Source organism: Oncorhynchus nerka, linkage group LG8 (genome assembly GCF_034236695.1).
Source record: "Oncorhynchus nerka isolate Pitt River linkage group LG8, Oner_Uvic_2.0, whole genome shotgun sequence".
NCBI classification, from domain to species: domain Eukaryota; kingdom Metazoa; phylum Chordata; class Actinopteri; order Salmoniformes; family Salmonidae; genus Oncorhynchus; species Oncorhynchus nerka.
In genome coordinates, this window is record NC_088403.1 from 39,960,238 (window position 1) to 39,986,205 (window position 25,968).

General features: G+C 41.5%; 1 protein-coding gene across 1 annotated transcript in view; it reads right to left on the reverse strand.

Annotated features, from left to right (window-relative positions):
- The window catches only part of LOC115133302 (1-phosphatidylinositol 4,5-bisphosphate phosphodiesterase beta-3-like), a 115,632-nt gene that overhangs the window by 70,345 nt on the left and 19,319 nt on the right, over positions 1–25,968 (reverse strand). Inside the window, 1 exon segment of the mRNA XM_029666395.2 lies at positions 21,487–21,573. Coding sequence (XP_029522255.2) covers positions 21,487–21,573 — 87 coding nt within the window.

Below are 25,968 nucleotides of genomic sequence, written 5' to 3' on the forward strand. Positions count from 1 at the left end.
CCACACCTCTTTCGACTGAGGCCCAGATGAAGGGTTGAGCAGGGGGGAAAACGATGGTCAGATGATTCAGGGGGAAAACAAGTCATAAGTCAGGTCAACTCTTGCCATCCCCAGTCGTAGACTCCTTGGTAAAGACCTCCGAAAAACATGTAGCATCCACCTGGATGAAGCCACTAAGCTTAGGCCGCATGAAGCTCACCACAGTCAAAAGGGATAGTCCACTTTGGAATAAACTAATCAGGAAAATCTTCTTCAAAAGTCAACCCAGAACATTCACATTCATTCAAGCCCTGTCAAGTTGGTTGTTCGTCATTGCTAGACAGCCATTTTTAAGTCTTGTCATAGATTTTCAAGCCGATTGAAGTCAAAACTTTAACTCGGCCAGTCAGGAACATTCAATGTTACTCAAGAGTATTTGCTGTTTTAGGTTATTGTCCTGCTGAAAAGGTGCATTTATCTCCCAGTGTCCATTGGAAAGCAAACTGAACCAAGTTTTCCTCTAGAATTTTGCCTGTGATTTTATTTTTATCCTTTAAAAATATTCCCTAGTCCTTTCCAGCTTCCACCCGTTTACGCAACCCTGCACTGGCTACTTTAATAATGGAACACGTAAACATTTGATAATGTTTACATACTGCTTTACTCATCTTATATGTTTATACTGTATTCTATTATACTGTATTTTAGTCAATGCCACTGACATTGCTCAATCTAATATTTTATATTTCTTAATTCATTATTTTACTTTTAGATTTGTGTGTATTGTTGTGAATCATTTTTAGATAGTTACCTGTTAGATACCACTGCACTGTTTGGAGCTAGGAACACAAGAATTTAGCTAAACCCACAATAACATCTGCATGTGACCAATAACATTTGATTTGCTAACATGATGCAGCCACAACTCAGTAATGTTGAGTTGGATTTGACCCAAACATAACACTTTGTATTAAAGTACATGTATTGGTTACTGACTCAAGACATATCAGCTTTTAATTTCAAATTAATATGCACACATTTTGAAAAGCATTATACCACTTTGACATTATGGAATTTCATTTAATCCATTTTAAGTTCAGGCGGTAACAGCAAAACTTTTGTTCTTCAGTACAGCCTAAATTAAAAAATGATTAAATTGAAATGTTGTTACACTGGCCTACACACAATATCCCATGATGTCAAAGTGGAATTATGTTAAGACATTTGTACAAATTAATTATAACTGAAAAGCTGAAATGTCATCAGTCAATAAGTATTCAATCCCTTTGTTATGGCAAGCCAAAATAAGCTCAGCAGTAAAAATGTGCTTAATAAATCACACAATAAGTTGCATGGAATCATTCTGTGTGCAATAATAGTGTTTAACATGATTTTTGAATGACTACCTCATCTCTGTACTCCACACATATATAAGGTCCCTCAATCGAGCAGTGAATTTCAAACTCAGATTCAACCACAAAGACCAGGAAGGTTTTCCAATGCCTCACAAAGAAGAGCACCTATTGGTAGATGGGTAAAAAAAACAAATGCAGACATTGATTATCCATTTGAGCATGGTGAAGTTATTAATTACACTTTGGATGGTGGATTATTTACACCCAGTCACTACAAAGATAGAGTCGGTTTTGCTGAATCAGTTGCCGGAGAGGAAGGAAACCGCTCTTCATATTTTCAAGCATGGTGGTGGATGCATCATGTTATGGGTATGCTTGTTATCGGCAAGGACAAGGGAGTTATTTTAAAAAATAATTTAAAAAATGGAATAAAGCTAAGCACAGGAAAGATCCTACAGGAAAACTTGGTTGAGTCTGCTTTCCAACGGACACTGAGACAAATTCATCTTTCAGCAGGACAATCACCTAAAACTTAAGCCCAAATCTACACTGGAGAAGCTTACTAAGAAAACTGTGAATTTGTATAAAAAACTGTAACTCAGTAGCCGAGATACAGTTTTGACTTAAAATTGGATTTAAAAATATATATTTTTTTAAATCGATGGCAAGACTTGAAAATGGCTGTCTATCACTGATCAACAACCAACTTGACAGAGCTTGAATAATAAAAAATTAAAATAATGTGCAAATATTGTACAATCCAGGTGTGCAAAGCTCTTAGAGACTTACCCAGAAAGACTGACAGCTGTAATCGCTGCCAAAGGTGATTCTAACATGTATTGACTCAGGGCGTTGAATACTTATCAAGCTATGTGTTTTATTTTTAAATAATTATTTACAAACGTTAGAATTTTTGTTCCACTTAGAAATTATAGTATGGTGTGTAGATCTTAGACAACAAATGAGAATTCAATCCATTTTAATTCCACATTGGAAAAAGTCAAGGCGGTGTGAAAATGTGGAAAAAGTCAAGGGGTGTGAGGCAATCTGACACCATCCCTATGGTGAAGCGTGCTGTTAATGGCAGAAATGTTTTGGAAATACAGTGCATTCGGAAAGTATTCAGACCCCTTGACTTTTTCTACATTTTGTTAATTACACCCTTATTCTAAAATCACTTAAATTGATATCCAACCTATTAATTCCACCACCCTCACATGCGATGACATCTCCTGGTTTCAATGATGTTTCTAGAGACAATATCTCTCTCATCACTCAATACCTATGTTTACCTACACTGTATTCACATCCTACCATACCTTTGTCTGTACATTATACCTTGAAGCTATTTCATTGCCCCCAGAAACCTCCTTTGACTCTCTGTTACAGACGTTCTAGACGACCAATTCTCATTGCTTTTAGCCGTACCCTTATCCTACTCCTCCTCTTTTCCTCTGGTGATGTAGAGGTGAATCCAGGCCCTGCAGTGCCTAGCTCCACTCTTATTCCCCAGGCACTCTCTTTTGATGACTTCTGTAACTGTAATAGCCTTGGTTTCATGCATGTTAACATCAGAAGCCTCCTCCCTAAGTTTGTTTTATTCACTGCTTTAGCAACCTCTTGCAATCTACTGCAAAGATAGGACAGAACTCTGCAGGCTACTATCCAGGTCTGTACCCAAACAATTTGAATTTCTACTTTTAAAAATCCACCTCTCTAAAAACAAGTCTCTCACCGTTGCCGCCTGCTATAGACCACCCTCTGTCCCCAGCTGTGCTCTGGACACCATATGTGAACTGATTGCCCCCCATCTATGTTCAGAGCTCGTGCTGCTAGGCGACCTAAACTGGAACATGGTTAACACCCCAGCCATCCTACAATCTAAGCTTGATGCCCTCAATCTCACACAAATTATCAATCAACCTACCAGCAACCTCCCCAAAGCCATAAAAATGGGCACCCTCATTGATATCATCCTAACCAACTTGCCCTCTAAATACACCTCTGCTGTCTTCAACCAAGATTTCAGCGATCACTGCCTCATTGCCTGCATCCGTAATGGGTCAGTGGTCAAACGACCTCCACTCATCACTGTCAAACGTGCCCTGAAACACTTCAGCGAGCAGGGCTTTCTAATCGACCTGGCTGAGGTATCCTGGAAGAATATTGATCTCATCCCGTTAGTAGAGGATGCCTGGTTATTTTTTTAATGCCTTCCTAACCATCTTAAATAAGCATGCCCAAATCAAGAAATTTAGAACCAGGAACAGATATAGCCCTTGGTTCTCCCCAGACCTGACTGCCCTTAACCAACACAAAAACATCCTATGGCATTCTGCATTAGCATCGAACAACCCCCGTGATATGCAGCTTTTCAGGGAAGCTAAAAACCATGATACAGAGGCAGTTAGAAAAGCCAAGGCTAGCTTTTTCAAGCAGAAATTTGCTTCCTGCAACACGAACTCAAAAAAGTCCATTGAGAATAAGAACACCTCCTCCGAGCTGCCCACTGCACTGAAGATAGGAAACACCGTCACCACTGATAAATCCACTATAATTGAGAATTTCAAAAATAATTTTTCTACGGCTGGCCATGCTTTCCACCTGGCTACCCCTACCCTGGTCAACAGCACTGCACCCCCCACAGCAACTCGCCCAAGCCTTCTCCATTTCTCCTTCTCTCAAATCCAGTCAGCCGATGTTCTGAAAGAGCTGCAAAATATGGACCCCTAGAAATCAGCCGGGCTAGACAATCTGGACCCTTTCTTTCTAAAATGATCTGCCGAAATTGTTGCCACCCCTATTATCTATCCTACCCTGTCTTTCTAAGGTCTTCGAAAGCCAAGTCAACAAACAGATTTCCGACCATTTTCGAATCTCACCATACCCTCTCTGCTATGCAATCTGGTTTCAGAGCTGGTCATGGGTGCACCTCAGTCACGCTCAAGGTCCTAAACGATATCTTAACCGCCATCGATAAGAAACATTACTTTGCAGCCGTATTCATTGATCTGGCCAAGGCTTTCGACTCTGTCAATCACCACATCCTCATCGGCAGACTCGACAGCCTTGGTTTCTCAAATGATTGCCTTGCCTGGTTCACCAACTACTTCTCTGATAGAGTTCAGTGTGTCAAATCGGAGGGTCTGTTGTCTGGACCTCTGGCAGTCTCTATGGGGGTGCCACAGGGTTCAATTGTTGGACCGACTCTCTTTGTATACATCAATGATGTCGCTCTTGCTGCTGGTGAGTCTCTGATCCACCTCTACGTAGACGACACCATTCTGTACACCTCTGGCCATTCTTTGGACACTGTGTTTAACAACCCTCCAGGCAAGCTTCAATGCCATACAACTCTCCTTCAGTGGCCTCCAATTGCTCTGAAATACAAGTAAAACTAAATGCATGCTCTTCAACCGATCGCTGCCTGCACCTGCCCAACATCCCTACTCTGGACGGCTCGGACTTAGAATTCATGGACAACAACAAATACCTAGATGTCTGATTAGAACTGTTAACTCTCCTTCCAGACCCACATCAAACATCTCCAATCCAAAGTTAAATCTAGAAATGGCTTCCTATTTCGCAACAAAGCATCCTTCACTCATGCTGCCAAACATACCCTTGTAAAACTGACCATCCTACCAATCCTCGACTTCGGCGATGTCATTTACAAAATAGCCTCCAATACCCTACTCAACAAATTGGATGCAGTCTATTACAGTGCCATCCGTTTTGTCACCAAAGCCCAATATACTACCCACCATTGCGACCTGTACGCTCTCGTTGGCTGGCCCTCGCTTCATACTCATCGCCAAACCCACTGGCTCCAGGTCATCTACAAGACCCTGCTAGGTAAAGTCCCCCCTTATCTCAGCTCGCTGGTCACCATAGCGTCACCCACCTGTAGCACACGCTCCAGCAGGTATATCTCTCTGGTCACCCCCAAAACCAATTCTTTCTTTGGCTGCCTCTCCTTCCAGTTCTCTGCTGCCAATGACTGGAACGAACTACAAAAATCTCTGAAACTGGAAACACTTATCTTCCTCACTAGCTTTAAGCACCAGCTGTCAGAGCAGCTCACAGATTACTGCACCTGTACATAGCACATCTATAATTTTGCCCAAACAACTACCTCTTTCCCTACTGTATTTATTTTATTTATTTATTTTGCTCCTTTGCACCCCATTATTTTTATTTCTACTTTGCACATTCTTCCACTGCAAATCTACCATTCCAGTGTTTTACTTGCTATATTGTATTTACTTTGCCACCATGGCCTTTTTTTTGCCTTTACCTCCCTTATCTCACCTCATTTGCTCACATCGTATATAGACTTGTCTCTACTGTATTATTGACTGTATGTTTGTTTTACTCCATGTGTAACTCTGTGTTGTTGTATGTGTCGAACTGCTTTGCTTTATCTTGGCCAGGTCGCAATTGTAAATGAGAACTTGTTCTCGACTTGCCTAACTGGTTAAATAAAGGTGAAATAAATAAATAAATAAAAAATGAGGTGGGAAGGAAAAACATCTACACACAATACCCTATATTGACAAAGCAAAACCAGCGATTACAGCCTCAAGTCTTCTTGGGTATAACGCTACAAGCTTGGCATACCTGTATTTGGGGACTTTCTCCCATTCTTCTCTGCAGAACCTTTCAAGCTCTGTCAGGCTGGATGGGGAGCTTTGCTTCAAAGCTATTTTGAAGTCTCTCCAGACATGTTCGATCGGGTTCAATTCCGGGTTCTGGCTGGGACACTCAAGGACATTCAGAGACTTATCCCGAAGCCACTCATGTGTTGTCTTGGCTGTGGGCTTAGGGTCGTTGTCCTGATGATAAGTGAACCTTTGTCCCAGTCTTAGGTCCTGAGCGCTATGAAGCAGGTTTTTATCAAGGATCTCTCTGTACTTTGCTCCATTCATATTTCCCCTCATCCTGACTAGTGTACCAGTCCCTGCAGCTGAAAAACATCCCCACAGCATGATGCTGCCACCACCATGTTTCACCGTAGGGATGGTGCCAGGTTTCCTCCAGACACTTGACATTTAGGCCAAAGAGTTCAATCTTGGTTTTATCAGACCAGAGAATCTTGTTTCTCATGGTGTGAGTGTCCTTTAGGTGCCTTTTGGCAAACTCCAATAGGGCTGTCATGTGCTTTTTACTAAGGAGTGGCATCCGTCTGGCCACTCTACCATAAAGGCCTGATTGGTAGAGTGCTGCAGAGATGGTTGTCTTTCTGGAAGGTTCTCCCATTTACACAAAGGAACTCTAGAGCTCTGACAGAGTCACCATCGCGTTCTTGGTCACCTCCCTGACGAAGACCCTGTTCCCTTGATTGCTCAGTTTGGCCGGGTGGCCAGATCTAGGAAGAGTCTTAGTGGTTCCAAACTTCTTCAATTTAAGAATCAATCCGATTTCAATTACATTTATTTATAAAGCCCTTCTTACATCAACTGAAGACACAAAGTGCTGTACAGAAACCCAGCCTAAAACCCCAAACAGCAAGCAATGCAGGTGTAGAAGCACGGAATGAAGGAGTCCAGTGTGTTCTTGGGACCTTCTATGCTGCAGAAATTGTTGGTACCTTTCCCCAGATCGGTGCCTCGACACAATCCTATCTCAGACAATTCCTTTGACCTCATGGCTTGGTGTTTGCTCTGACATACACTGTCAACTGTGGGACCTTATATAGACAGGTGTGTGCCTTTCAAAATCATGTCCAATCAATTGCAATTACCACCGGTGGACTCCAATCGTTGTAGAAACATCAATGAAGATCAATGGAAACAGGTTGCATCGGAGCTCAATATCGAATCTCATAGCAAAGGATCTGAATACGTAGGTAAATAAGTGATTTCTGTTTTTTATTTTTAATATATTTGCAAACATTTCTAAAAACCTGTTTTCGCTTTGTCATTATGGGGTATTGTGCGCAGATTCATGAGGAATTGTTGTAATTTAATACATTTTAGAATAAGGCTGTAACAAAATGTGGAAAAAGTCAAGGGGTCTGAATATCTACCTAATGCACCACACACTCACACACACACACACACACACACACTACCGGTCAAAAGTTTTTAGAAAACCTACCTAGGGTTTTTATTTTTACTATTTTCTACATTGTAGAATAATAGTGAAGACATCAGAACTATGATAATAACACATATAGAATCATGTAGTAACAAAAAAAGTGTTAAACAAAACTAAATATATTTTAGATTCGAGATTCTTCAAATAGCCACTTTGCCTTGATGACAGCTTTGCACAATCTTAGCAATCTCTCAACCAGCTTCATGAGGTAGTCACCTGGAATGCATTTCAATTAACAGGTGTGTGTCACGATCGTCGTATGAAGGGGACCAAAATGCAGCGTGGTATGTGTTCATGATGATATTTTAATTAAAGAAAGCACTGAACACTGAATACAAAAACAATAAACAAATAGCAACCGTGAAGCTATAATAACTGTGCTGACACAAGCAACTAACATAGAAATAGACAATCACCCACAACCCACAAAACAGGCTACCTAAATATAGTTCCCAATCAGAGACAATGACTAACACCTGCCTCTGATTGAGAACCATATCAGGCTAAACACAGAAACCGACAAACTAGACATCCAACATAGAATGCCCACTCCGATCAAACCCTGACCAAACCAAACATAAACATACAAAGCAAACTATGGTCAGGGCGTGACAGTGTGCCTTGTTAAAAGTTAATTTGTGGAATTTCTATCACATTTCAGGCAAGACCCAGATGCAGACAGTGTCAAAGTAACCAAAGTGTATTACGAATACAGGGGCAGGCAAAACGACAGATCAAGGGCAGGCAGGGCTCAGTAATCCAGATAGGGTTCTAAAGGTACAGAACAGCAGGCAGTCTCAGGATCAGAGCAGGCAGAGGTCAATAATCCAGTGTGGTGTGGCAAGGGTACAGAACGGCAGGCAGGCTCAGGGTCAGAACAGGCAGAAAGGTCAAAACCGGGAAAAACCAAGAACTAGAACAGACGGGAGCAAAGGGAAAACCGCTGGTAGGTTTTACGAAACAAAACAAACTGGCATCACACAAACAAGAGAACACAGGTATAAATACACTGGGGATAATGGGGAAGATTGGTGACACCTGGAGGGGGGTGGAGACAAGCACAAAGACTGGTGAAACAGATCAGGGTGTGACAATTTCTTTCCTTCTTAATGCATTTGATCCAATCAGTTGTGCTGTGACAACTTAGGGGGGTATACAGAAGATAGACCTATTTGGTAAAAGACCAAATCTATAGTATGGAAAAGAACAGCTCAATTAAGCAAACAGAAACGACAGTCCATCATTACTTTAAGACATGAAGGTCAGTCAATACGAAAAAAAGGAACTGTGTGTGCAGTCGCAAAAAACATCAAGCGATATGATGAAACTGGCTCTCATGAGGACCGCCACAGAAATGGAAGACCCAGAACCAGCCTCAGAAATTGCAGCTTCACAGAGTTCAAGTAACAGACACATCAACATCAACTTTTCAGAGGAGACTGTAAATCAGGCCTTCGTGTCAAATAAACCACTACTAAAATGACACCAATAAGAAGAAGAGACTTGCTTAGACTAAGAAACATGAGCAATGGACATTAGACCGGTGGAAATGTGTTCTTTGGTCTGGAGTCCAAATTGGACATTTTTGGTTCTAAACGCTGTGTCTTTGAGAGACGAGGTGTGGGTGAACGGATGATCTCTGCATGTGTATTTCCCACCGTAAAGCATGGAGGTGGTGGTGTTATGGTGTGGGGGTGCTTTGCTGGTGACACTGTGATTTATTTAGAATTCAAGGCACACTTAACCAGCATGGCTACCACAGCATTCTGCAGTGAGAAGCCATCCCATCTGGTTTGTGCTTAGTGGGACTATCATTTGTTTTTCAACAGGACAATGACCTAACACACCTCCAGGCTGTGTAAGGGATATTTTACCAAGAAGGTGAGTGATGGAATGCTGCATCAGATGAACTGGCCTCCACAATCACCCGACCTCAACCCAATTGAGATGTTTTGGAATGAGTCGGAACGCAGAGTGAAGGAAAAGCAGCCAACAAGTGCTCAGCATATGTGGGAACTCCTTCAAGACTGTTGGAAAAGCATTTCAGGTGAAGCTGGTTGAGAGAATGCCAAGAGTGTGCAAAGCTGTCATCAAGGCAAAGGGTGGCTATTTGAAGAATCTCTCAAATTAAGTATTATACAATTATAACACTTTTTTGGTTCCATAAGTGTTATTGTAACGGCATTTGGAGGTGGAAGAAGGATCGGACCAAAGTGCAGCGTGGTAAGTGTTCATGATGATATTTAATTGAAACGAACTGAACACTGAAATACAAAACAATAAACGATGTGAACAAAATGAAAACCGAAACAGTACCATGTGGCCCAAACACTCACACGGAAACAAACACCCACAAACCAAAAGTGAAACCCAGGCTACCTAAGTATGATTTTCAATCAGAGACAACTAACGACACCTGCCTCTGATTGAGAACCATACTAGGCACACAAAAACCAACATAGAAAAACAAACAGACTACCCACCCCAACTCACGCCCTGACCAGACTAAAACAAAGAATGCAAAGGTGCGGACTTCGGCCGCAAAAGCTGAACCTATAGGGGAGGGTCTGGGTGGGCGTCTGTCCGCGGTGGCGGCTCTGGAGCGGGACGTGGACCCCACACTTCACCACAGTTTTTGTCCGCCTCCTCAACCGCCCCCGTGGACTCTTACGAGCGGCGACCCCCGGACAGGCGGGAGACTCTGGCGGCGCTGGGCAGGAGGGAGACTCTGGCGGCGCTGGGCAGGAGGGAGACTCTGGCGGCGCTGGGCAGGAGGGAGACTCTGGCGGCGCTGGGCAGGAGGGAGACTCTGGCGGCGCTGGGCAGGAGGGAGACTCTGGCGGCGCTGGACTGGCGGGAGCACCTGTAGGGAGAAGACAGAGAGACAGCCTGGTGCGGGGGGCTGCCACCGGAGGGCTGGTGCGTGGAAGTGGCACCGGATAGACCAGACCGTGCAGGTGCACTGGAGCTCTTGGGCACCGAGCCTGCCCAACCTTACCTGGTTGAATGCTCCCCGTAGCCAGGCCAGTGCGGCGAGGTGGAATAGCCCGCACTGGGCTGTGCTGGCGAACCGGGGACACCATGCGTAAGGCTGGTGCCATGAACGCCGGCCCGAGGAGACGCACTGGAGACCAGATGAGTAGAGCCGGCTTCATAGCACCTGGCTCGATGCCCACTCTAGCCCGGCCGATACGAGGAGCTGGAATGTACCGCACCGGGCTATGCATACGCACCGGGGACACCGTGCGCTCCACCGCATAACACGGTGTCTGCCCGGTCCCTCTCGCTCTCCGGTAAGCACAGGGAGTTGGCGCAGGTCTCCTACCTGCCTTAGCCACACTCCCCGTGTGCCTTTTTTTGGGGCTGCCTATCGGGCTTCCTTGCCAGCCGTGTTCCCTCGTATCGCTGGCCCCTCTCTCCGGCTGCCTTGCTCTCCTAGCTGCCTCCACCTGTTCCCATGGGAGGCGATCCCTTCCAGCCAGGATCTCCTCCCATGTGTAGCAACCCTTGCCGCCCAAAACGTCCTCCCATGTCCAGGAGTCCTCACATCGCTGCTGCTGCTGCTGCCCATTACCACGCTGCTTGGTCCTTTTGTGGTGGGTGTTTCTGTAACGGCATTCAGAGGTGGAAGGAGGATGGGACCAAAGCGCAGCGTCGTAAGTGTTCATGATGAATAAAATAACAGAACTATGGTCAGAATTTGACAGTTATTTCATAGTGTTGATGTCTTCACTATTAATCTACAATGTAGAAAATAGTAAAAAAATAAAGAAAAACCCTTGAGTAGGTGTTCTAAATCTTTTGACTGGTAGTGATATAAAAATATATACATATGCAGTATATATACACATATATATATACACACACACAGAACAAAAATATTAATGCAACACCCAACAATTTCAAATATTTTACTGAGTTACAGTTCATAGAAGGAAATCGGTTAATTGAAATAAATTCATTAGGCCCAGAAAATCAGAATTAGTTTTTCCCTACAGACAGAAAATACTCATCAGCCCCCCTCAGATGATCCCGCAGGTGAAGAAGCCAGATGTGGAGGTTCTGGTCTGGCATGGTTACACATGATCTGTGGTTGTGAGGCCGGTTGGATGTACTGCCAAATTCTATAAAAATTAAGTTGGAGGCGGCTTAAAATAAATATAAATAAATAAAAAATTAAAATAAAATGATCAGGCAACAGCTCTGTTGGACATTCTTGCATTCTAGCACACTCCCTCAAAACTGGAGGCATATGTGGCATTATGTCGTGTGCAAATTTAGAGTGGCCTTTTATTGTCAACAGCACAAGCTACACGTGTAATGATCATGCTGTTTAACATTGATATAGGTGTCCCGCTAGCGGGACAACTTCCGGTGAAACTGGAGGGCGCGCAATTCAAATAAATAACCATAAAAATTATAGATATTAAACATTTTGGTACATACAAGTGTCTTATATCGGTTGAAAGCTTAACTTCTTGTTAATCTAACTGCACTTTCTGATTTACAGTAGCTAATAGAGCGAAAGCATGCCATGCGATTGTTTGAGGACGGCGCCCCACATCAAAATATTTTTCCACCGGCACAGGTTTCATAAATTCACAACTAGCGATTAAATATTCATTTACGTTTTAAAAATCTTCCTCTGATTGGTCAACGAATGTCACGTTCTGTCCATCGTTCGTATGTGTTTTCCTTGTTTTAGTGTTGGTCAGGACGTGAGCTGGTTGGGCATTCTATGTTGTGTGTCTGGTTTGTCTATTTCTATGTTTGGCCTGATATGGTTCTCAATCAGAGGCAGGTGTTAGTCATTGTCTCTGATTGGGAACCATATTTAGGTAGCCTGTTTTGTGTTGGGTTTTGTGGGTGATTGTTCCTGTCTCTGTGTTTGCACCAGATAGGACTGTTTAGGTTTTCACTTTTCTTGTTTTGTATAGTCTGTTCATGTATAGTCGTCTTTATTAAAAACATGAATAACCATCACGCTGCATGTTGGTCCGCCTCTCTTTCACCAGAAAAAAACCCTTACAACGAAAGCATCCCAGCTATAACATGAAGTGTTGTTTTGTTAGATAAAATCCTTCTTTATATCCCAAAAAGTCTTCAGTTGGCACCATCAATTTGAGTAATCCACTCGTTCAACATGAAGAGAAAAGTATACAAAAATCTACCCCTAAACTTTGTTTCAACAAGTCAACAAGCTTTCGCCTGCAACATCAGTTCTGTTATACTCACAGACAATATCTTTACAGTTTTGGAAACGTTAAAGTGTTTTCTATCCAAAGCTGTTAATTATATGCATATTCTAGCATCTTTTCCTGACAAAATATCCCGTTTAAAACGGGAATGTTTTTTTCTCCAAAAATTAAAATACTGCCCCCTAACATCAAGAGGTTTTAATCAGCTTCTTGATATGGCACACCCGTCAGGTGGATGGATTATATTGGCAAAGGAGAAATGCTCATTAACAGGAATGTAAACAAATGTGTGCACAAAATTTGAGAGAAATAAGCTTTTTGTGCATATGGAACATTTCTGAGATCTTTTATTTCAACTTTTGAAACACGGGACCAACACTTTACAGTGACATTTTTGTTCAGTATATATATATATATATATATATATATATATATATATACACACACACGTATACAAAACATTAGGAACACCTTCCTAATATTGAGTTGCACCTCCCATAATTGTAATTGTTGCATTAGCTCCCTGCTAATTCACCGTAATTTCAATACAAACAGGCTAATCACGAATCTACAGCCATCAACATAATGTTCTTCCTTGTGTCTATCATCAGAATAAACACCAATCAACTAGGATTGCTGGCTGGACAGTCCTTTCTTTAAAAACACAATGCAAGAGAGTTACGAAGTACGATCACATCTGTTACATGTGTCCTACCCACAATGCCTGTGTAAACCGTGGTAACATCCAACCTTTCATATGCAGACAAAGATCCCACTAATTTGCCATGCCTACTTCCATTTACCCGGAGTAAAGAACATGCCAAAATTAAAGCCACCTGAAGACTTAGTCATGATTCTTGCATTTTCAGACCCTGTAATGAAAATATAGTACATTGGTCTCTGCTTTTTTGCAGGTATATTCATGAACACTTCCATCATTTAACATCTTAATTCGTAATGCAAACAGCTCCTATGGTTTAACACCCCCCACAAATGGGCCAGTTACCCACGAATATGAAAGGGATATACCTGCAAGAAAGTGGTAAATAAGGGGCTGTTTTAAAGGGACTCAAACATTGCATTATTATTTTTTACAGGTAATATACCATATCTTCTGTCTGAAATTAGTGAGAGAGAGATATATAGGGATCAAGAGAGAGAGAGCGCAACAGAGAGCAAGAGAGAGAGCAAGAGAGAGCGAGAAAACACGTGAGAGACCGAGGGGGAATAAAGAGACAGAAACACCCCACGTCAACCTCTAAGACTGAGGAAAAAGGGAGATTGAGAGGAGGAAAAATTATGAATGGATAGATGGGAGGAAGAAAATAATAAATAAAAAAAGAGTCCTGCTAATTTTCTCTTCTATAGAAACACCTAACTCAACCTATACCTCGAAGAGGCTATTCTCACTGACGAACATTTAAGGAGAGACAGCGTGACGAGATGACAATTTACAGAATATGTATATAAACTTTTCAATTTACATTACATCCTTGCCTTACCTTTAATTGTGGCTGGCAATGTGACATTCTTGCTCTGCAGCTCCAAATGTACCATATCACAGCAGCCCCTGACTAGCCAGTAAGCTTGCAAACTATTCAGCAATGTGAGCATCTTTCCCTCTAAAAACATATTAGCTAGCAACAATCTTGAATAATGCAACCAAACCATATTACACTCTTGAATAATGCAACAATTCACATTAGAGGTCGACCGATTAATCGGAATGGCCGATTAATTAGGGCCGATTTCAAGTTGAGTATTTTGGGGCGCCGATTTGCCGATTTTTACCTTTATTTAACTAGGCAAGTCAGTTAAGAACACATTCTTATTTTCAATGACGGCCTAGGAACGGTGGGTTAACTGCCTTGTTCAGGGACAGAACGACAGATTTTCACCTTGTCAGCTCGGGGGAGCCAATCTTGCAACCTTACAGTTAACTAGTCCAACGCAATAACGACCTGCCTCTCTCTCGTTGCACTCCACAAGGAGACTGCCTGGTATGCGAATGCAGTAAGCCAAGGTAAGTTGCAAGCTAGCATTAAACTCATCTTATAAAAAACAATCAATCATACTAACTAGTTAACTACACATGGTTGATGATATTACTAGACATTATCTAGCGTGTCCTGCGTTGCATATAATCTGACTGAGCATACAAGCATCTAAGTATGGTAGGTGGTAGGCAGAAGCAGGCGCCTAAACATTCATTCAAACAGCACTTTTGTGCGTTTTGACAGCAGCTCTTCGTTGTGCGTCAAGCATTGAGCTGTTTATGACTTCAAGCTTATCAACTCCCGAGATGAGGCTTGTGTAACCAAAATGAAATCGCTAGCTAGTTAGCGCGCGCTAATTGTCGTTGTGTTGCTGGTTCGAGCCCAGGGAGGAGCGAGGAGAGGGACGGAAGCTATACTGTTACACTGGCAATACTAAAGTGCCTATAAGAACATCCAAGGTTAATGAAATACAAATGGTATAGAGGGAAATAGTCCTATAATTCCTAAAATAACTACAACCTAAAACTTCTTACCTGGGAATATTGAAGACTCATGTTAAAAGGAACCACCAGTGTTCATATGTTCTCATGTTCTGAGCAAGGAACTTAAACGTTAGCTTTCTTACATAGCACATATTACACTTTCACTTTCTTCTCCAACACTTTGTTTTTGCATTATTTAAACCAAATTGAACATGTTTCATTATTTACTTGAGGCTAAATGTATTTTATTGATGTATTATATTAAGTTAAAATAAGTGTTCATTCAGTATTGTTGTAATTGTCATTATTACAAACAAAAAAAAACATTTTAAAAATCGGCCGATTAATCGCTATCGGCTTTTTTGGTCCTCCAATAATCGGTATCGGTATCGAAAAATCATAATCGGTCGACCTCTAATTCACATGTGCAGACAACTAAATTGTTTATTTTATCGTTCGTAGATGCATAAGCTAGCTAAATGTAGCTTGCAAGACAATAACACAGCTTACGTTAGCATATCAAACATGAACGTTTTCACCCTCTCATAGGAATATAAAAGTACAGTTTTAGCGTATTAAAGTTACCTTAGAACAAACCTAGCTTCATTTGATCAAAATCCTGAAAGTCATTATATGAGGTAAGCGCAAAATTGCGATTGAAATGTTTATAATCCCCCTGACAATTTATGTAACAGGCTGGTCCTGCAATTTCAGGTGAATACTCAATAAAACAAGTCTCAAATATATTGAACATGTCTATACATTTCAGCTGTTTCAAAAACATTGCTCTGCTATTAGTATTTTTACTGTATCAATGTTGGGCTCAACTAAACAATTTTGTTTTCACTGCCCTGCTAAGAGGGGGGCAACTGTCAGGTGAGTGTCATGGAAGACCTCCAGAGGTAGCGTTAGAGATGTGCGAAAAACGCAAGTTTACATTACAGTTATGTCTCTCAAATCAATACCTCACGAGAATATCTCAAAATTCTCCTTAATTCTTGTCAATGAGAATAGACCCTAAAATAAGAAAGAGATTGATAGAGGGATAGAAGAAGAATAGAGGGTGGGGGAGTTTTTCAATAACAAGAAAAGAGGAAGGGAGGGAGGAGAGATGGAGAGAAGTCAGAGGAAAGGTGACTTACTGGGACGATATTGACTGGAGGAGTAAAAAGAAGAAAGGAGAGAGGGAAGAGAGGGTGAGAGATTAAACAATAGTTGGGAGAAGTGAAGTGTAATTTGACCTTCCTGTACTTCTGGTCATGGTTATTGTAGAGCAATTATAGCCATGTCATCTAGATATAATAGCAGATTAATTCATTAATAAAAAAATAATGAATTTTAATAATAGCATATTCCACTCATAGCTTCACAGTTCTATCCTCATAAGTCCTTTTAGACTGACTTCGTCCCAAACGGCACTCTATTCCCTATAAAGTGCAATAGTTTCAAAAGTAATGCAATATATAGGGATTAGTCTGCCATTTGGTACTCAGAGCCTTCATTTCCCTATGGGACCTGGTCAAAAGTAGTACACTAACTATGGAATAAGGTGTCATTTGGGATGCAGCCTCCATTTCTCCTTCCCTGGGGCATTCTAACCCTGTCACTAAACAGTGTCAACGACAGCCCTTGGGCTAGGGCTGGCCTAGTGTCCTACTAGAGAACACACACACAGTAAACACAGATAGGGCTCACACGCGCAAATACACACACACACCCCTAACTGCACAGTATTAACACGCCATTCCATAAATGCCTTTAGAGTACGTACAGACAGACAGACAGACAGACAGACAGACAGACAGACAGACAGACAGACAGACAGACAGACAGACAGACAGACAGACAGACAGACAGACAGACAGACAGACAGACAGACAGACAGACAGACAGACAGACAGACAGACAGACAGACAGACAGACAGACAGACAGACAGACAGACAGACAGACAGACAGACAGACAGACAGACAGACAGACAGACAGACAGACAGACAGACAGACAGACAGACAGACAGACAGACAGACAGACAGACAGACAGACAGACAGACAGACAGACAGACAGACAGACAGACAGACAGACAGACAGACAGACAGACAGACAGACAGACAGACAGACAGACAGACAGACAGACAGACAGACAGACAGACAGACAGACAGACAGACAGACAGACAGACAGACAGACAGACAGACAGACAGACAGACAGACAGACAGACAGACAGACAGACAGACAGACAGACAGACAGACAGACAGACAGACAGACAGACAGACAGACAGACAGACAGACAGACAGACAGACAGACAGACAGACAGACAGACAGACAGACAGACAGACAGACAGACAGACAGACAGACAGACAGACAGACAGACAGACAGACAGACAGACAGACAGACAGACAGACAGACAGACAGACAGACAGACAGACAGACAGACAGACAGACAGACAGACAGACAGACAGACAGACAGACAGACAGACAGACAGACAGACAGACAGACAGACAGACAGACAGACAGACAGACAGACAGACAGACAGACAGACAGACAGACAGACAGACAGACAGACAGACAGACAGACAGACAGACAGACAGACAGACAGACAGACAGACAGACAGACAGACAGACAGAGAGAGAGAGACAGAGAGACAGAGAGACAGAGAGAGAGAGAGACAGAGAGAGAGAGAGAGACAGACAGAGAGGATGGGTAGAGGCAGAGATTGTGAGATGGAGCGCGACAAAAATGTGTGATGAAAAAGAGTGAAAAAGGCAAAGAAAGTGAGAACAAGGAGAGAGAGAAGGGTGGCAAGGAGACAGAGATAAAGGGGGAGAAAGAGACAGAGATATTGATAGAGGGAGAGGGGGATGAGGGAAGTGTTTATTTAATTTGGGGCCTGAAATTTGATTCGATCCATGCCCTCATTCACATGACCAACTGGCTTAAGTTCCAAATGGTCCCCTTTATAGTGCACTACTTTACTGCGCGGTTCTGGTGAAACGTAGTGCACTACACAGGGAATATGGTGCAATTTGGGATGCAGCCCAACTGTCTGTACTAATGAGGTTAGGAGAGAAGGACAACAACATCAGGAATTGACAGAGTGGGTGTGTGTGTGGACGTGTTTAACTGTACTTTTGGGGACCAGAAGTCCTCACAAGAATAGCAAACAAACAAAACATTTGACAAACTGGGAACATTTTGTTAGTCCCCACAAGGTAAAATACTATTTCTAGGGGGTTTAGGGTTAAGGTTAAAATTAGTGTTAGAATTAGGTTTAGGGTTAGGAGCTATGGTTAATTTTAGGGTTAGGAGCTAGGGTTAGTTTTAGGGTTAGGAGCTAGGGTTAGGGGCTAGGTTTAGGGTTAACGTTAGTGTTAGGGAAAATAGGATTTTGAATGGGACTGAATTTTGTGTCCCTGCAAGGTTAGTTGTACTCGACTGTCTGTGTGTAAAAGAGAGAACGAGCGAGAGGACTCATGTTAGACAGAGAGAGAGGACCCACTAGGGTTGGGCGGTAAAAACAGATTTTCATACCATCATACCGTTTCTGTACAATACGGTATATGGTATTTGCGAATGTGCACACAAGGGGCGCTTTTAAAAAAAAGTGTACCCATCGTACATGGTCTGATATACCACGGCTTTCAGCCAATCACCATTCAGGGCTCAAACCACCCAGTTGATATTTTTGAATTTACATCTTAGATTTCTTATAGTTATAATGAACCTATAGTTACCTAAGTTATAAGCAGTGGCCTAGCACCCCCACCCCGGGAAAAATGGTATTGCAAATCTAACGGTCGGTAGGGCTGTGACGGTAACTGAGTAATCATGTAACTAACGGTTATGGATGAAGACCGTCATGAAAATAAAACAACAATCAAAGCCATTTTAAAAACGCCTACATTTATTTAAGGATTAAAAATGTAAAAACATTAACTTTATTTTCATGTAGATAAACTTTACCTAACAGCGGGAGTTTTTTAATTTTTTAATTTCACCTTTATTTAACTAGACAAGTCAGAGGTTAAGAACACATATGTATTTACAATGACGGCCAACCAAGTGGAAAATGGCCTCTTGTAGGGATGGGGGATTAAAAAAATGTAGGACAAAACACATCATTACAAGAGAGACACTACAACACTACATAAAGAGAGACCTAAGACAACACAGCATGGCAGCAACATGGTAGCAACACAACATGGTAGTAGCACAAACATGGTACAAACATTGTTGAGTACAGACAACAGCACAAGAGGCAAATAGGAAGAGTCCACAATACATCACACGAAGCAGCCACAAGTGTCAGTAAGAGTGTCCATGATTGAGTCTGAATGTAGAGATATAATTGTCCAGTTGGAGTGTTTTTTGCAGCTCGTTCCAGTCGCTAGCTGCAGCGAACTGAAAAGATGCGTGGACTTTCTTTTATACAATGTTCTGGCTCTGAGGCCTATAATGCGCTAATGTTGTGTCAAAATAGACAATGCACCAATCCTCTCTAACCTGGCATTGTGTAATTTGATATGGAATCTTTTCTTAATTTATAGACTAATCCATGCTGATCAAGCCCAGTCCTGGCCGATATGCTGCCCTAGGTGAGTAAAAAAAAAAATGCTGACCTCTTATCCCCGCAAAGTATAATGGAAGCCTACACTGTAGCCTTCAGTGTCGGCCACAAATCACTTTTATGAATGTCCATGTGGTAGCCTATTGTTTGTAAAACATGCAATTTACCATTAATCCCTATCACTTTGTTAGATATATTAAATAAATTTACCATTCTCATTCCCAGAGTGGAAATATAGTTTTGGTTTATTTCATACCATCATTTATTCACTGCATGTGAGCAATAAGCGTGTCTGGTTTCTCTGTTCTGTTAATGTTGATGGAGCACAGGGGCCTGGGCACGCATAGAAGTAGGCCTACCTAGCCTACTTCTCACAAATGTAAAATGTAGGAAAGTGCCCAGCTGGGCTTCTCAGTCATTTTTTCTTCACCTCAAACAGTTAGTTAACAATGTCAATTTTTTTTATTATAATAGTTCAAGGTATTGTAAAAGAAAATTCAACACTCTCCCCCTCTATAATCAGCGTTGCTGATAAATAGGCTATGGACATGTTGCGTGTATTTGAATGATTGTAAACTTAATCTACATACTATAGCATAGCTGTCCCCTTTATACATTCCTTGTCTATTCATTATCTTATAGCCTACTGATGATGATTAATCTTGTAAAAGGCCTGTTTTCAGTAGTTTAGGCTACATTATTTATCTCATTATGGCATCCTCTCTTTGAAGAAGAAATGTCAATGCCACCATAGCTGCAGGAAGTATGGGTGCTGAGAGTGCTGCAGAACCCCCGGAAAATACATACATATTGATAAAAATACATTAAAAAATGTGAAAAAAGTTTGCCACTAAAGTAGTGCACTGTTTTTACTAGTCCTGTATTAGCAGACCTAAATAGCCATCTGTAGCACTGGTAAATTTTTTTTGGTCTGTAGAACATCGTCCTGCGGCTATGAATGCCACTGCCATAAAATGACAAAAGCAGCAGAATTTGTGACAACCCATCAGACTTCATTTTAATGGTTTTGTGCATCGAAATAGGATCTGTATTAAAAACAATTATAAACAGAAAAGCCAATAGACAAGGACAAGGTAGGCATAGGCCTATATCTTTATTTTGACTCTATTAATGTTCTGTCAATACGAAAAAGCAACAGATCCTCTCCAACCTGACATTTCTTAATTTGTTGATTTAAGTAATAACCTGAACAATCATAATGAAATGTCATGAGAATAACGAAGTGGAATGGCTTGTTTCAATTGGGGGGTGGCGGGGGCCTGGGCGGGGGCCTGGGCACACATAGAAGTAGGCCTACCTAGCCTTCTATGCGTGCCAGATGCCCCCACCCGCCACCTCCCAATTGACCTGGTCAATTACCATAACCTCAAATTCCAAGACTGTCACTGCCCTAACGGTCGCCATTTTGAAATATCCTGGTATACAGTATAAACAGTACATTGCCTAAGCCTAGGACCCACCATGTTAGGGAAGGTGGGAGATTTTTTTGTTTAAGTTAAAGAAGGGAGGAGGTGGAAGAGTTAGAACAGGGGGGGTGATAAAGGAAAGATGAAGACAGTCATAACAAGAGAAAGGACTTCTCCTCTACTTATAAGGTTATACATGTAACATTTCAAAGTGCCAAATCTCAATTACATAGCCATGGGGACCAGGGCAAAAAAGTATGAAAAACGTATGCAAGTCGCTCTGGATAACAGTGTCTGCTATAAATGACTAAAATGTCAATGTAGAGAGTGAGTAACTACTGTGTAAGAAAGAAAGAGAGAAAATAATAGACTTACCATGTTGGCCCCACCAGTCCAGTAAAGGAAGAATCCATCTGGGTCTACCTTCAGAGTAATCAGGGTGGGGTGGCTGCTGTTGGGCTCCTACACACACACACACACCACACACACACAGGTTAATACACCGAGATATACACACTGTGCAATGCACATTTGACAAACCGAGGTTCGAACCTGGGTTTCCTGCATGCCAGAAGACTTTGTTAGCCTGCTGAGCTAAACCATGGGCATTAGCTGGGGAGCTAATGCAAGTCTTCAGGTCTCAGACACAAGTCTCATACCTTCAGTCTTATGTCCAATGCTGGCTATGAGAGGGGTAAAAGAGAGAGAAAAAAAAACGTAAAAATGCTGTATTGTCAGACATTTTCTATTGTTTGTTGCATTGAACACTCCAGGGTGAATTTTCCCCTAGGTTCAGATCTAGGATCAGTTTCCCTCCCCCAATCCTAACCTTAACCATTAGTGGGGAAATGAAAGACTGACCCAACATCAGCCAGTATCTAGGGGCAACCTCACCCTAAACCACATTAGGGTTGGGCGGTATCTAGGATGTCATACATTCATACCATTCCTGTACCATACCAGGGTATATGGTTATATTTATAAACGCTGCATACTGTCACGCCCTGGTCGAAGTATATTGTGTTTATCTTCATTTATTTGGTCAGGCCAGGGTGTGACATGGGTTTTTGTATGTGGTGTGTATGTATTGGGATTGTAGCTTAGTGGGGTGTTCTAGTTAAGTCTATGGCTGTCTGAAGTGGTTCTCAATCAGAGGCAGGTGTTTATCGTTGTCTCTGATTGGGAACCACATTTAGGCAGCCATATTCTTTGAGTGTTTCGTGGGTGATTGTCCTTAGTGTCCTTGTTCCTGTCTTAGTTTACACAAGTATAGGCTGTTTCGGTTTTCGTTACGTTCATTACGTTCTTTGTTTTGTAGTGTTTGTATTGATTCGTGTTTTACGTTTGTTTATTAAACATGGATCGCAATCTACACGCTGCATTTTGGTCCGACTCTCCTTCACCACAAGAGAACCGTTACACATACATTTTAAACTATTACTGAAAAGACTGCATGCACAAAAATGTTGTGCTTTGTAAATTTGGCGCAGGTTTCTCGTTATATACTGAACAAAAACGCAACATGTAAAGTGTTAATCCAATGTTTAATTTCTCTCAAATTTTGTGCACAAATTTGTTTACATCCCTGTTAGTGAGTATCTCTTTTGGCAAGAAAATCCATCGAAGTCCAGCCACTTTTGTGCAGTTTTTGTGCAGTTTTGTCATACAACACAGTGCCACAGATGTCTCAAGTTTTGAGGAAGCATGCAATTGGCATGCTGACTGCAGGAATGTCCATTAGAACTTTGCCAGAGAATTGAATGTTAATTTCTCTACCATAAACCGCCTCCAACGTCGTTTTAGAGAATTTGGCAGTACGTCCAACCGGCCTCACAAGCGCAGACCATGTGTAACCACGCCAGCCCAGGGCATCCACATCCGGCGTCTTCACCTGCGGGATTGTCTGAGACCAGCCACCCAGATAGCTGATGACACTGAGGAGTATTTCTGTCTGTAATAAAGCCCTTTGGTGGGGGAAAAACTCATTATGATTGGCTGGGCCTTGCTCCCAAGTGGATGGGCCTGTGCCCTCTCAGGTCCACCCATGGCTGCACCGCCTGCCCAAGTCATGTGAAATCCATAGATTCGAGCCTAATGAATTGATTTCAATTGACTGATTTCCTTATATGAACTGTAACTCAGTAAAATCATTGAAATTGTTGCATTTTGCATCTATATTTTTGTTCAGTATAAATCAGTCCTGTCGTAAAACTGTGTGCGCGTGAACAAGCGTTATAACTCTGCATGAATAACGCTCGTCACTCAACTTTTTGGGTGACAAAAAACACCCTTATTTGCTGTATAGGGTAGATCAGCGTTAATATTGCAGATAGATTGTGGCTTCCATCAATGTAATTGTCTGCATAATTTCCAATCCCCCATATATATTTTTTTGTAAATATATATTATTTTACATATATTTTCCTTCTTTATTATTTTCCCCTAACCCTAACACCCCTCCCCTAATTGGAGTAAACTAATAGACAATACTTAGGCTTTCACTTCCAGCTTATACATACTACACATATTTCACGGACAGTATATTTTACCGTAGTCATCTTTTGTTTGTTTTTAGTCCCAGCCTTCAGCTACCCTCAACCCCTCTCATCTATCTCTGAAGACAATCAAGTTTTGATTTCTAGCTGCCACATATTTTTCACGCTGTGCTGTGATGTTTCACAAAGGTTCTGAACCTTTCTATTCTCATAGTTTCTACAGATTGTCAATTAAAAGATAAAACACATTTGCTGAGTATTATTATTATATTGATCGATTGACTAGGGTTTTATTTTTTTTTACAACCAAAAACAAGCTACATATGGGGACTACCAAAACAAGTGATCTCATGATTCTGTCTCTTAACAGCCAAATCTGCACAGCTGGGATGGTTGTATCCCTATTATATAACTTTCTATTGGTTGCAAGAATTGTGTATAATAATTCAAATTGAAAAACTCTACGTTGTGAATCCGAGGTCGTTTTGTGTATCAGTTCATAAACCATGTGTTATGGAATCGTTAAAACAAAAATCTCCTCCCAACTATTCTGCAACCTGTATGGTGCATCTGTCAAATTTTTGGTCCTTAAATTAAACTGGTATACTTTATAATTGATCACCATTTTCTTTAGCCAATTTTGGTCTTTACTGCTGGGTCGACAGACAAGTTCCTTACCTTCTCCCTTTCCACTTGCCTCCTCCATTTTTGCGGTAATGCTTCAATCTGTTGGTTGTAATTTTGGAAAGAGCAGATATCTCCATATATTTTTGTTAACTGCATGTGTGACATAACTCCACCAGTCCTATTTATGATATCATTTACAAAGATTATTTGCTGTATATTTTAGAAGTATTGGAATTAGGCCAAGACATCAGTAGGCTATCTAAAGGAAATATCAATTGAGAACTTTATGTTTTCTGAAATGTGTTTACCTGGCCGTTTCTGAATGACAAAAACAATTGCAAATTGTTGTGGACCTGTAAACTGATCATTTTAATTCAATAATGTTTTGCATTTACTTTTTCCCGAACCTAAATATGCTACAATGCCAGTGAATTCTGAAACATTGTCTACTCAGGGAAAAATGAAAACTAAAGTTCAACTACTTACAGTGGTAGCCTACACACTTCAATGCAAAATATCAGCTGTCGGTTCACCTGTATGTTATAAACCGGCTCCCTTTTGGATGCATAGAGCAAAAACTTGAAAGGTGGGGAATTTATTCTGCAATGATCATGGGAATTAAATAAATAACAGGAAATAGATGACCATTTCTAATTATTTTAGGATGCAAAGATAAAATACATTGATTTTCTCTTCTCACTAACCAGCAAATGATCACATATTGTTATTATATTTAGCTACCTGTTCTTTTTTTTGTTATGAATAAGAGTGTCATCCTATATTCCCAATTTTCACAAGGCTACTAGGCAGTGGTATAAAGTACTTACAGTGGGGCAAAAAAGTATTTAGTCAGCCACCAATTGTGCAAGTTCTCCCACTTAAAAATATGAGAGGCCTGTAATTTTCATCATAGGTACACTTCAACTATGACAGACAAAATGAGAGAAAAAAAATGCAGAAAATCACATTGTAGGATTGTTTATGAATTGATTTGCAAATTATCGTGGAAAATGAGTATTTCTGGAAGATTTCTGGCTCTCACAGACCTGTAACTTCTTCTTTAAGAGGCTCCTCTGTCCTCCACTCATTACCTGTATTAATGGCACCTGTTTGAACTTGTTATCAGTATAAAAAGAGACCTGTCCACAACCTCAAACAGTCACACTTCAAACTCCACTATGGCCAAGACCAAAGAGCTGTCAAAGGACACCAGAAACAAAATTGTAGACCTGCACCAGGCTGGGAAGACTGAATCTGCAGTAGGTAAGCAGCTTGGTTTGAAGAAATCAACTGTGGGAGCAATTATTAGGAAATGGAAGACATACAAGACCACTGATAATCTCCCTTGATCTGGGGCTCCACGCAAGATCTCACCCCGTGGGGTCAAAATGATCACAAGAACAGTGAGCAAAAATCCCAGAACCACACAGGGGGACCTAGTGAATGACCTGCAGAGAGCTGGGACCAAAGTAACAAAGCCTACCATCAGTAACCAGTAAGCCAGTACATGTCCAGACCCGTCTGAAGTTTGCTAGAGAGCATTTGGATGATCCAGAAGAAGACTGGGAGAATGTCATATGGTCAGATGAAACCAAAATATAACTTTTTGGTAAAAACTCAACTCGTCGTGTTTGGAGGACAAAGAATGCTGAGTTGCATCCAAAGAACACCATACCTACTGTGAAGCATGGGGGTGGAAACATCATGCTTTGGGGCTGTTTATCTGCAAAGGGAC